Raw genomic sequence first — 13037 nt, 5'->3', positions numbered from 1 at the left:
GGTGTTTTAAGACTTGACACATACATTTCATAGTCCTCATCATGTGGGAATTGAGGCCTGAACCTTTTTTCTAATACCCTCTTGTGGTTCTTTGGAGAAGAGTATGTAGTTTGGAATTTGCCTAGATTTCTCATTTTTAAACAGTTGGAAGGTTTCTATTTGTTTTTTTTTTTTTTTCCTTCTGCCATACTGCTTCATATTTATTTAGAAGTGACTGGTTGGTCACTCATAATACAGAATCAGTGTATCTTAAATTTACAATCTAATTTACAAATAACAGTTTTAGTATCATTGTTTCAGATTTTATTGAAGATGAAGCCTGATTATAGCTTGAATTGTTTACATATCAGTTGGACAATAGATTTTTTTTTAAAAAAAATAAGAGGTGAAGCTTTATCTGGCTAAGATACAAAGTTTATAGCAAATGTTTTCTTTGTAATTTTTTTCCTTCATATGTTTAAAGTGTCAGCCAAAGACTTAAAAAGATTAAACCGAGTTCTCTTGTGCTCTTTACATCAAAATGAGTTCTGTGTATGGGTGTCAGATCTTGGAGTTATAGACAGTTGTTAGCTGCCCTGTGGGTGCTGGAAATTAAACCCGGGTCCTCTGGAAGAGCAGTCAGTGCTCTTAACCACTGAGCCATCTCTACACCCAAAGAAGTTGTTTTTGTTTTTCTGTTATTTTGAGACAGGGTTTCTCTCTGTAGCCCTCTGTCCTGGAACTTGTAGACCATGCTGGTCTTGAACTCACAGAGCCCTGGGTTAAAAGGCGTGCACCACCATGCCTATCCTCAGTTAAACTTTTATTAACAACTCATAATATCTAATAAGGCTGGTCTCAAGTTCTCAAGTTTGCTTTGTTTTTTTAAATAGGCTCTTCTAAATGAGTCATTTGGTTCCTTAGCAGTAACTTTTATTTATCAGACATCCATAGTGTATCATACTCAAAAAAAAAATCATCTGAGAATAATCTTTTGATATGTTATTTATTCCTACAGAAATAACAGAAGAAAATTGTATTAAGCTTTTCCTTTTTTTTAATTTTTGTAGGAGCCAGTGTTCGAACATTCACTCCATTTTATTTTCTGGAGGAACCAGTGGATACACTCTCAGTTAGAGGCTCATCTGTTATATTAAACTGCTCAGCATATTCTGAGCCTTCTCCAAAAATTGAATGGAAGAAAGATGGAACTTTTTTAAACTTAGTATCAGATGATCGCCGCCAGCTTCTCCCAGATGGATCCTTATTCATCAGCAATGTGGTGCATTCCAAACACAATAAGCCCGATGAAGGTTTCTATCAGTGTGTAGCCACTGTTGATAATCTTGGAACTATTGTTAGCAGAACAGCCAAGCTCACAGTAGCAGGTAAGTCCTGTTAAATGATTTACCTGGATTTTCTATTTTTATAAGGTTTAAATATAAATAAAAACAGTGTACTTTAGTTTTGACTTAATTAGTATTAAGTAATTTAGCATGTCAGTTATGCATGTACTCTTTTTTATGGGACTACACTCACTTGTTTAGGATTGTGCAGAATAAACTAGCACTTTCCCGCTTGTCTGAAGGTTCAAAGTTGCTATCAGAACTACTAAGTAGTTTTTTTTTTTCTTTTTAACTTGTAAATGGAAGAGGTAGTTTTATATTGGAAAATTGGTGACTTTAAAGCCTACTCATCATAACCAATGTGGCTTAGTAAAACTTTAGTAAAGCCAGAATCCTGCTTCCTGGTGGTGGTGTAGTGAACAGCAAAGAGAAAAGAGATATGAATAAGAGGCCATAAAAGAGATGTTTAGAGCATAAATGAAAAGTAGAAGCCTGACCTGAATGATACTGTGGAGGAAGTCAGTACATTAAACATTAAGGAACAGACAGTATTTATTTAGAAACCTATAATGTCACTAGTATATAACTATAGAAGGCAGAGTGAAAGCAGAAAGTTGTAAAAAGACAAAACTCCTTTTCAAAGGTTCTGTTTAAATGATGGCAAATATATAGAGAGAAATTAAGGATCGAGAGAAATAGGATGTGTTTCTGAAATCCTTCATGCCCGCTTTAGAGTACACACTAGCATTCTTAGGGTTTCTTAGTACCAGATGAAGTACTTTTGTGAAGGGCTGTGTTGTTTTACTCACCTTGGTCTGCAGGTGTGTGAGGATGGAACTGACAGTGTCAGACATCCATTCCTTCCCACGATGGAATGATAGGTTCTTATCTCTTGCTCATGTACTTACAGCAGCAGTTCTCAACCTGTGGGTTGTGACTCCTAGGTTTGTCAGATGACCCTTTCACAGGGGTCACCTAAGACCATTGGAAAACACAGATGTTTACTTTGCAATTCATAACAGTAGCAAAATTACAGTTAAGAAGTAGCAACAAAAGTATTTTATGGGTGGGGTCACCACAACATGAAGATCCATATTGAAGCATTAGAAAGGTTGAGAATCATTGACTTAGAGGATTTTGACCCTTTTGTCTTGGGAGTCAAATACTCAAAATTAAATTTTGGTATGACCTAATGCTACAATAATCATCCACAATCACAGATTGGGGGTGGAAAAATAAAAGTAGGGCAGTACAATTTAGCCCTATGGGATAATTCTGTTTTTTGCTTCTCTTTTCTCCCTCTCCTCTATTCTTTCTAAAATGTGTATGGTAAGTAAATTGGTGTATTGACTTCCTCTATAAGTTCATTGGGGTCGGCTTCTGCTTATCATTTGTTCTCTAACATCTCTTTTCTGGCCTCTTACTCTATCTCCTTTCTCTCTCGTGTCCACTAAACCCCACCACCAAAACCATTGTATTTGGCTTCCTGGTTTTTCTGTATTTATCCAATTTCTCTTTCTGAGCTGACTCTTGACTTTGCTTACCACAGCCTACACCTGCTTGTCCTTGTGTTCTTTAAGTCTAGTCTATACACTGGGATCAGAACACTTTGACCATTCTGTAACGTTGTTAGTATCTAGGCTCTTTAATCATAGGTTTCTTGATACCTCTTATGAGAATGCACCCATCTTTCTAGCCTCATTTCTTATCATTCTATCAGCCACTCCGCTCCCTGCCTTTTAACCAGTCTTAGCACTGGCAGTACCAAGTATTGAATTCCCTATCAAATATTCTCTACTTTCTGACCTTTCCTCCTGATTTCTCCACTGACAGTTGCTGCTTTTTTGTTTATATCTGTGTAATTTTAAAATATATCAGTTTTACAGTTCCTTAAAATGTTAGCCAGAACTACCATATGACCCAGTTCTCAATTCAAGAGAATTGATAACATTCATCCACACGACAGTGTACATGACTACTACTCATAGTGGCACTATTCATAATAAATAAAAGGTAGAAATAACCTAAATGTCTACCAGATAGAGGAACAGATAATCAAAGTGTGATATATATATATATATATATTGGAATATTTTTCACCAAGAAAAAGGAATGAAGTAGTATCACTACATGGATGAACCGTAAAAATATTGTGGGAAGTTACAGAAACCAGTCATAAGTGACTGTACACTGTTCAAGCTCAGATATACAAAATGCCCAGAATAGGGACATTCTTAGAGAGAGATAATAGAGTGATTGGTTTCTTAGGGCTAAGCACCTGACAGCAAATGGGAAATGAGTATAGCATTACAGGGATTATAAATGAGTGGTTTCTTTAGGGGATGTTAAAAGGGTTAGGTGATGGAGATACTAACACACTCTGTTCATGTTGAGTTATGTATTTCAAGAGGGAAACATCATGGTTTATAAATTATTTATTTAAAAAAGTTCTCAAAAATTATTTTAAAAAGATACTGCCAACTTTGACATTTTAAAAGACTGCAGATATTTTTGGTTGCAAACAAACAGAACTACTTTTAGTCATGACCAGAAAGCAGGGAAGCTTTTGAAGATTAATAAGAGATACCTCATAGATTTAAATATGAGGTTGCTTTTCTCTGAGCTGTCTCATTTCTACACAAATGACATTTTTGTTGTTTTGCCTGGAGGGTAGCCTGGCTGTGTGTGTTTCATGCTCAAAGGTTAGGAAATGAGGTGGTCTAAATACAGACAGTGTCGATCCATTCTTGCCAACTCCACATCTCACTCCCACTCTTTTTTCTCCTGCACTTCTCCAGAGGCATCAGGAACACAGGAAGCTGAGGCAGTCTTTGCCTTGATATGTCACTTACTAGTTTATCCATCTGCTTTCCCTATTCAGAAACTTTTTGATTTTTTTTTTGTCTGACAAATCCCCATATGTTGTTATGGGCTTATGCTTTTTAAAATTACTTCATTTTCACAAGACCTCTAAAGGGAGAATTTTTTATTAAAAAAAAAAACAACTAGAAGACAGTTCTTTCTTTGATTTATTAAGTTCCACTTACCTAACTTTATTAGATTATGTGTTTATCTTTGTTAGTTACCTTTTTTTCTGATAGTTTTTTCTTTACCAAGTAGATATATAAACAAATTTATCTTCATTTCTTTCCTTTGAATATCTCCATGGCTTAAAAACAAAAAATACATAGCAGAACAAGGAAACTTGGGTGTTATTATTTTACTAATTCACCATCATAAAACTAGAAAATCTACAATAATTGTTCAAAATTTATTTCCTAGTCTTTACAGAAACATTTTGTTGTATTCTGAACACATTAGAGTTACTTTTATGGTATTGTTAGTATTAGTAGCTACTTGAGTGTTTATATGCCAGACAGTGTACCTTATGAACTACTTAGATTAACTTAGTTTTCATTTAACTAATGAAGAAACTAAGGCTTAGAATCAATAATTTACCAACTTTACATAACCATGAAAGGTGGAATTAATTTAAATTCAAGTTTGGGACTCCAGTGGTTACCTAAAGCTCATAGCCATTATGTTCTATGGCATCTATAGAATATTTAGAACTACAGCAATTTCAAACTTGAATGATAGTTACAAAGATAGAACCAAGAAATCTCATGTGCTTTCACAAGTCTTCATATGCCTTTCAGGTTTCCCAGTTAACATTTTTCAACATCTACTTTGTCATCCCTTCCTTAGTTAGCTTTGTATTGCTGTGATAAAACACTGACCAAAAGCAACTTGGAGATTTGTTTTGGCTTACAATTCTAAGGTCACATTCTATCAGGGAGAGAAGTTAGGGTAGGAAACTCATGCAGAGCAGGAACCTGGAGAAAGGAATGGATGTGGAGGCCATGCTTTCTGGCTTGCTGTTCATGGCTCAATTGGCCTGCTTTCTTATCGCACCCAGGACCAACTGTCCAGGGGTAGCATTACCCCTGAAAGGTAGGCCCTACCACATCAATCATTAATCAAGACAGCACCTCACAAACTTGCCACCTGGGTGGTGTTAGGGAGGCATTTTTCTCATTTGTGGTTCCCTCTTCTCTGATAACTCTACCTTTTTGTCAAGAGGACATAAAACCACACAGCACAGTATTCAAATACACATTTTTACCTGAACCATTAAGAATAGTTAGTGACAGACATGTTACTCTGTTGCATCTGCCTGAATGTGTAAGTGTGCATTTCCTAAAAACAAGGACATTATCCTAAATAACCGTAGCCTTTTATCCAAATTAAGAAATTAAAGTACTACTGTAGTTTAATTTAGATTTCACAGATCATAGAAAAATAAAAGGGCAGAAATCACCCTCCTTTTCTTTCTGGTCTAAGATACAATGTGTTATTTTATAATTATATCCTACTACTGGTTTGATATACAATAGGGCCTCAGGTTTTTCTTGTCTAATTTTGAATTTGATTTGCTCCTGTGAGGAGATAGAGATTTTGCATTTTTGGGAGAAATACCATGAAAGTAGTGTAATGTTTTCAGTGTGGTGTATTAAAGTATGTACTGTTTTGTTGCTAATGATGTTTGCTTTATTACTTAATATGATCTGTGTAGTATTTCTGCTTCAAAATAAGGCCTGTTTTTATAATCAGTAATTAGTATTTTTGGAAGAAGTGTTTTGACATTTTATAAATACATTGTGCCTCATCAGTTTTCACTAATAGTTTTAACATCATTGAAATATTATTGCCTGAATCCATTATTAAGATTGTAGTTGGCAAATGGCTGTTCCTAATTCTGTCGTCTTTATGCAGTAGATCCTTTTCTTCTATACCACTGTTGGTTGATATTAGTGTGAGTCAACATACTGTTTTTTATGTATTAATAATGTGTTAGTGTCACTAATTTAGACACTTTTCAATCTTGATTTCTGTGTTAAATAGTTCTTTCTTCTATATTTTAAGGTTACAGATTCATATAGTGACATAAATTAAGAAACCTACTTTACCTTGTTCTTTCTCTGTCCCACTCTTAGAATCAGCCTCTGCTCCAGGACATTGGTTCCTTGCAGTAGAGAATGATATTTAGCAATCAAGATAAAGTCACCATTTGGATTAACTGTTAAAGAAGTGACACTGATTCAGGACTAGGGAATATACAGGTGCATATATGTGTGTGTTTGAATATTAATGTAAGTTCATTGGCTGTGTACAAAATGTTTATTTACTCATGCCTTTATAGCTATATAGTTCTATATCTAATAGTTAGGTAATCTATAAGTATACATGGATACCTATATCATAGAATATGACATAGCATTTATTCTTTTTCATATCACACCTTGCTTTTTCAGGTATGAAGAATCCGACTTAGGGTGTCCTTAATGTAGTTATTTATTTGCTCTGTATCTGTGTATCTAGTTAAATTTTTGATCTATGGACCTTCTTGGCCCTAATGGCAGCATATGTTGTGGCCACATGAGCTGACTTGGTGCTAGCCTGTATGACTATATTTTAGAGTAATATTTAATGGCTTTTTATTTTCCTTTATTGTTCAGGTCTTCCAAGATTTACCAGCCAACCAGAACCTTCCTCAGTATATGCTGGAAACAGTGCCATTTTGAATTGTGAAGTTAATGCAGATTTAGTCACATTTGTTAGGTGGGAACAGAACAGACAGCCTCTTCTTCTGGATGACAGGGTTGTCAAACTTCCAAGTGGAACACTGGTTATCAGCAATGTGACTGAAGGAGATGGAGGACTCTACCGATGCATAATTGAAAGTGGTGGGCCACCAAAGTATAGTGATGAAGCTGAATTGAAAGTTCTTCAAGGTATTATTAATCCATTGTCAGGACTGATGATTTGTGTTTAATGGATAAAATTGTTCTGCTATAATTTCTTTTAACAAATGCCATTAAAATGTGTGAAATATTACTATTAATAATAGTAGGTTTCAGTTTTTGTTTGAAGAGATAAATCAGGGGGAAATGCCATAAAAATCCACTGTTTAAATATAGATATAGTGGTGCATACCTTTAATCCTAGAACTTGGGAGACAGAGGCAGGTGGATCTCTGTGAGTTCAAGGCCAGACTGGTCTACATAGTATGTTGCAGGACAGTCAGAGCATAGCCAGAGCTTCATTATAAGACCCTGTCTTGAAAAAAAGGAGGAAGAGGAGGAGGAGGAGGAGGAGGAGGAGGAGGAGGAGGAGGAGGAGAGAAGAAGAAGAAGAAGAAGAAGAAGAAGAAGAAGAAGAAGAAGAAGAAGAAAAGCGCTCACTGTTTAGTTAATGTATTATTAAAACTTTATCAGAGGCTGGGTGTGGTGGCACATGCCTTTAATCCCAGCACTCAGGAGGCAGAGGCAGGATGATCTCTGACTTCCAGGCCAGCCAGGATTATATAGAGAGGGACCCTGTCTTAAATAAAGGGAAAAAAATTAACCAAAATAAAATAAAAAATGAAAATTTATCAGGATAGCTATGCATAGTGGCATACACTTATAATCCCAGCACTTAAGGGGCTGTGGCAGGATGACCTTGAACTGATCCTCCTGCCTACCCTAGAAAGAACTGGGATTGTAGCATGTATGCCACTATGCCTTTGTATCTTTGTGAGTCCTCTATTCTCTACCTTCCTCACAATAGAATACTTTTATAGTTAGTTTTTTTTTTTTTTTTTTTTTTTTTTTTTTTTTTTTTTATACTTAAAAGCGTCTTGCTCAGGGTAGTTCATGTAAGGGACAGGTAGAACAATAACTATTATTAGGTAATTGGTGACATCTCCATGGCATTCCTGTTCTGATGTAAGCTCAGCTCCTCTGTCAGTTGTTTTATGTCTTCTCACTCTGATAGTCAGCTTTGTGTGTTTTTTTCCAATTATGTAACTTCTCCTTGCACATATCTTCTCACAGCTCATTGTAGTCACTGTAGCCATTTGCCGCCTTATGAGTGCCTAATTCTTTACATATTTCTCATTTCAAATTCAAGTCGTAAATATAATTTGACCATCCTTATTTGTGTGGGCAGAGGTATTCTTGTTCATCGAAATCCATGACTAATTTATAGACTTATTTATATAACACCTGGACTGGCTTATTGTGAGAGACCACTGTTATGAGCTGTTACTTCTAAGGGTGTTGCTGATTAACCTAGAACTGATTTTTTAAATATGTAACTTCTTTCTTTGTTGTTACTATTTCTGCTCATGTAATTCTCATGCTAGTGTATTCTCAGTAACCACTTTTCAAAATAGATAACCTTTGCTAAAAACTACCTGTCTTGGCTAGGTTTCTATTACTATGATAAAACACTATGATCAAAAGAACTTGGGAAAGAAATTCTCAGGTCACACTATTACTAAGAGAAGTCAGGGTAAGAACCTGGAGACAGGAACCAAAACAGAGCCATGGAGGAACACTGCTTACCAGCATAGCCACATATGGCTTGCTCAGCCTACTTTCTTTTACAACCCAGGACCACCTGCCTAGATGTGACATTGCTTACAGTGAGTTGAGCCCTCCCACATCAATCACTAATTAAGAAAATGCCCCACAAGCTTGTCTACAGGCTAATATGATAGAGGCATTTTTACAAATGAGGTTCTCTTCCCATATGACAAGTGATTGTGTCAAATTGACATAAAAACTAGCCAGTACACTTCCTAATGGTTTCTTCATGTTATTCACAACTAAAATTTTTGGCCTTTATAGAATCTAATACCTCTTTCTTCACCTTTCCTTTCCTTCTCCTGTTTTGTTTTTCCTCTCAATTGTAACCAGTGTATGCTTTTAGGACACTCCCAAAATACTTTTACTTTAGAGCTTTTTATTTGGTATTTTTCACTGTCTAGAATCTTGTGTGTGTGTTTCACTCTCCTTCTTCAGTGATCAGATATCACTTTATTAGTGAATTGTCCCTTGGATAATCTGTTGAAAACAAGTCTATTTCCACCTCCAATGCTTCTTCCTTCCTCCATAAAGTATATCAACATATCAGTTACATATATCTAATTTCTTGTCTTTATTCCACTAGTAGTATATGAGCTCAATGAGAACAATGCATTTTGTTTAGTTATAGAAACAATAAATATTTGTTATGAATTTACTGAATTCTGTTAAAATTTAATTGAATATTATATTTACAGCTATAAATTCATAACTATTCCTAAGTAATTGAAAGTGAAATTAGAGGAGATGTTGCTACATAATAATGTCCTCTAGTTGACTTGCTTGGTCATATTTCCTTTTCACATCTGAGATAACTAGCATTCAAGCAGCTCCTCAGAATTTAGTCCGGAATACAAGGTTGCTGATTTCACAGGTTGAAACCGTAACTTAGTACTTGAAAGAAGGACAAAATGATGGATAGTTGCTTATTTAAGTATGGGGAGAGCTGTTCTTGCCAGTCATTTGGAGCATAGCCAATTCCTGCTTCTACAGAGTTTTTGAGGTTATATTAACTAAGAGATACAGTGGTCTGATTTCAGTCACAGAAACCTGTTTCAGCGTTGGCTGCACAGGTGGGTAAAGCTAAGTATCAGTCTTTGAAGCTAGTAGCTCAACCATTGATTGGCTGACCTCTAAAGGCAGGGCTTGTCACTGGTTGGCTTTCAGAAGTATATTCACTGAAATGAATTGTTACTCATCTGTTAGGTAGTGTTTGCTTGTTACTGTGGCTACAAATCTATCACTTATTGTCTAGACAAGTTTAAAGGCAGTTCTGGTGGTTGTTACTATACTGTAGGAAACACCTCTCCTGACAGCGGGACAGCAGGGACAAGCGTTACATTTCTACCTGAGAATGATCTTTCTTTTCAAACTTCTGTAATAATAAAACCCTATTCAGTAGAACACTTATCTTTTGTCAGTAGGAGTGTGGCCATGTCATATGTCAGCAAGAGCACAACTTTAAAAAGTAAACATACACAGATATACAAATATGGTGATCTAGGCAGTTCCTGTATTAAAAAATCAGAATTGATAGGTTAAATTTTTTGGTTTTTCATTTTCATTTTAAAACAGAATCTCACTATGTAGTTTTAGTTAATCTATCATTCTCTATGTAGACCCAGACTAGCCTCAACTCACAAAGATCCTCCTGCGTCTGCTTCCTGAGATTAAGGCCATGTATCACCATGACACGCTTGACAGGCTAATAAGAGATGAAAACTTAGAAGACATTTAGAAATAATAGACACAAGCAAGGAAAGGAAATTCACGTTCCTGTCAGTAGGTTGGATACACAGATACCAGTTTGCTCAGTCTCTACTGTTTGTACTCCTCAAGTGGTGTTGGGTAGACTCATGTCATGTTTTGCTCATTTCACCAGAAAGCACTGTTTAAGTGGGAACTGTCATTTATATATCTTTAAGACTCCTAAATAGCATAGGAGTCTTCAATATGCAATATTTTGCATATTGAAAGTGTTTGGGAAATGTTTATTGGTTCAGATGTAATTTTCTTGTGTTCGTTTTGCTTGTTTTGTCACATAAAGCCATACAGACTGAATAGGAATTAGCTGTTTTTCATGATAAAGTTGTGAACTTCATTTGTCTTTTATTTAACCATTCTTTCATTTAAATTAACTTTAGGTCCCGAGGAAAGGCTAAACTTGGTGTTTTTGATTCGACCATCTTCTGTGACCAGAGTTACTGGTCAGAGTACAGTGTTGCCATGCGTTGCCTCAGGACTTCCTTCTCCAGTCATTAGATGGACAAAAAATGAGGAAGTGCTTGACACAGAAAGGTAAATATTGCCTACCTAAGTAAGAGCCCTTCATAGCCTTAGCTGGACACTTGGTCTAATCCTATTTGGAAGTATCAGTACATAAAAAATAACTACTTTGTTTAAGCACATTATAGTTTTCATGTCACCCTTGAAATGTGCTTATAGGTTGTATCTAACTATAATGTTTAAAGAAAAAGCATGCTTTCAAAATAGTAAAGGTTGTTGCTGTTGTTAAGCTTCATTATACTTAAATTTATTGGGTCTCATTCCCTAAATTGATACTGAGCTGCCAGACCTCACCAGGTTGAGTCTTTTTTATGCTTACATGAAACTATTGATAGTTTTCTCTTTGCTCAAACAGTGAAAGTAAATGCTTTCCTTCTTCCTGAGTGTTGGCATTAGAGGCAGTCACCATACCTGACTTTGTTTTTGCTTTCTAAAGTTCTGCCAAGCCATATGCTATGTTTACAAATTACATATCTTCTACAAGAGCTTTCTCTGTTACTGCTCATCATCTTCTGCATCCCTTGTCTCTTCCTTATGAAATGGGTAATTTCTTCAGTTGTATTCTCTCAAGAAAACTGGAGTAGCAGTGATGGTTCAATACTAAGGTATGTTTGTTCCCAAAACATAGCTGTTACAAGGATTGTAAATTTCCTGGCATCCCTGGCCTCTGCCCATTAAGTGCCCAAAGCACTTTCAAGTTATGATGACCCAAAGAGTGTTTAGATACTGCCAAATGTCCCTTAAGGAACAAAATCATCCCTGGCTGAGAATGACTCTTTTAAAGCGGTATTTTTCCAATATAAATGTAATATATGCTTCAGATGTAAATTATAGTTTTCTGATAGCCATGCTAAAGTAATAGTTATGTATGCAGTACTACTATTACAGTAATACTTTGTTAAGTACTATTTAGAGTGAAATGTAGTTTATCATACCCCACAGCATTATGAAGATATAAGCAAGATGCAGAATGATTTTTATGTAATGAATAGAAGTGGGAATTTTTGTGCCCCCCACAGCACAAAAATTCTTGAATTTGTTCAAGAATTCAACAAATTATTATTGAATACTATTCCAGGTGCATTCGTAGGTCTTAAGAACTAAGCAGTAAAAAGAACTTTTACTTCTAAAGTGGAAGATGAGATAGTAATAGACATATAAAGTATCATGTTGGAGTAAGCACTCTGAAGAAACTCAAGATACAGTATTCTAGGTGCAAAAGAGGCAGAATTGGTTGATAACTGTAAATGGAGTATTAGAGAATTATTCTCCTAGAAAATGTAATTCTCAGAGTAGAGTCTAAGTGGGCCAATAGAAACAAATCATGATAGGAAAATTACATGTCTTCCCAGCTTTATTTGATGTTTTTTGAGAGCAAGTGTTTTTAAATCCAATCTGAATATATTATGGTTAATAATATTTCTATGAACTTTAAGGCTAAACCAGGAGACTTTGAAGACCAATTAGATGTTTTTCTGCTTCTAATTCTCTAGGCACCTAAATACTCATACGATTGTATCCAGGAAAGTCAGAGAAAGACTGCCTTGTATCACTGTCTCAGAAAGCTTCAGGAAATTTCCAGTGTCAGCATTGTTCATATTGGCCTGTCCAGAACCTTGCACAGTATTTGTTACCTATCTGGGGAGGTAGAGTGTTCCACAGTATATTTTGGCTGAATTACTGAGTATACTGTGAGAAAACAGAAGTAGGTAATAGAACGCAGGAGTCCTTCAGGTTGGATGTAGGTAATTATTCATACTGTCTTTGATTTTGCCAGAACCCTAGGATAAGTGTGGGTGGACTATACCTAATAAATTACCTAGATTTCAGATTTGGGATTTGGAAATTAAATATCTAAAAATCTCAGTAGTGCTGGGCTATCTAGAAAAACAGTGACTTAAGCATTAGGCAAATTTATTACATCTTGAAAACAAACACATAAAATATTATAGGTTGATTTTTTTATACATGTCTAAGAATTAATAGTGTTTATTAAATTTTATTCATATATGTT

General features: G+C 35.5%; 1 protein-coding gene across 5 annotated transcripts in view; it reads left to right on the top strand.

Annotated features, from left to right (window-relative positions):
• Positions 1-13037, top strand: part of Neo1 (neogenin 1) — a 160288-nt gene that overhangs the window by 32199 nt on the left and 115052 nt on the right. For all 5 annotated transcript variants that reach the window (XM_027414905.2, XM_027414904.2, XM_027414903.2 and 2 more), the window contains exons 2-4: positions 1050-1367; positions 6845-7120; positions 10882-11035. In XM_027414905.2, coding sequence (XP_027270706.1) covers positions 1050-1367; positions 6845-7120; positions 10882-11035 — 748 coding nt within the window. The remainder of the gene's footprint in view (positions 1-1049; positions 1368-6844; positions 7121-10881; positions 11036-13037) is intronic.

This window comes from Cricetulus griseus, chromosome 4 (genome assembly GCF_003668045.3).
Source record: "Cricetulus griseus strain 17A/GY chromosome 4, alternate assembly CriGri-PICRH-1.0, whole genome shotgun sequence".
In the NCBI taxonomy this organism is placed as follows: Eukaryota; Metazoa; Chordata; class Mammalia; order Rodentia; family Cricetidae; genus Cricetulus; species Cricetulus griseus.
This window is presented reverse-complemented; position numbering and strand designations above follow the sequence as displayed.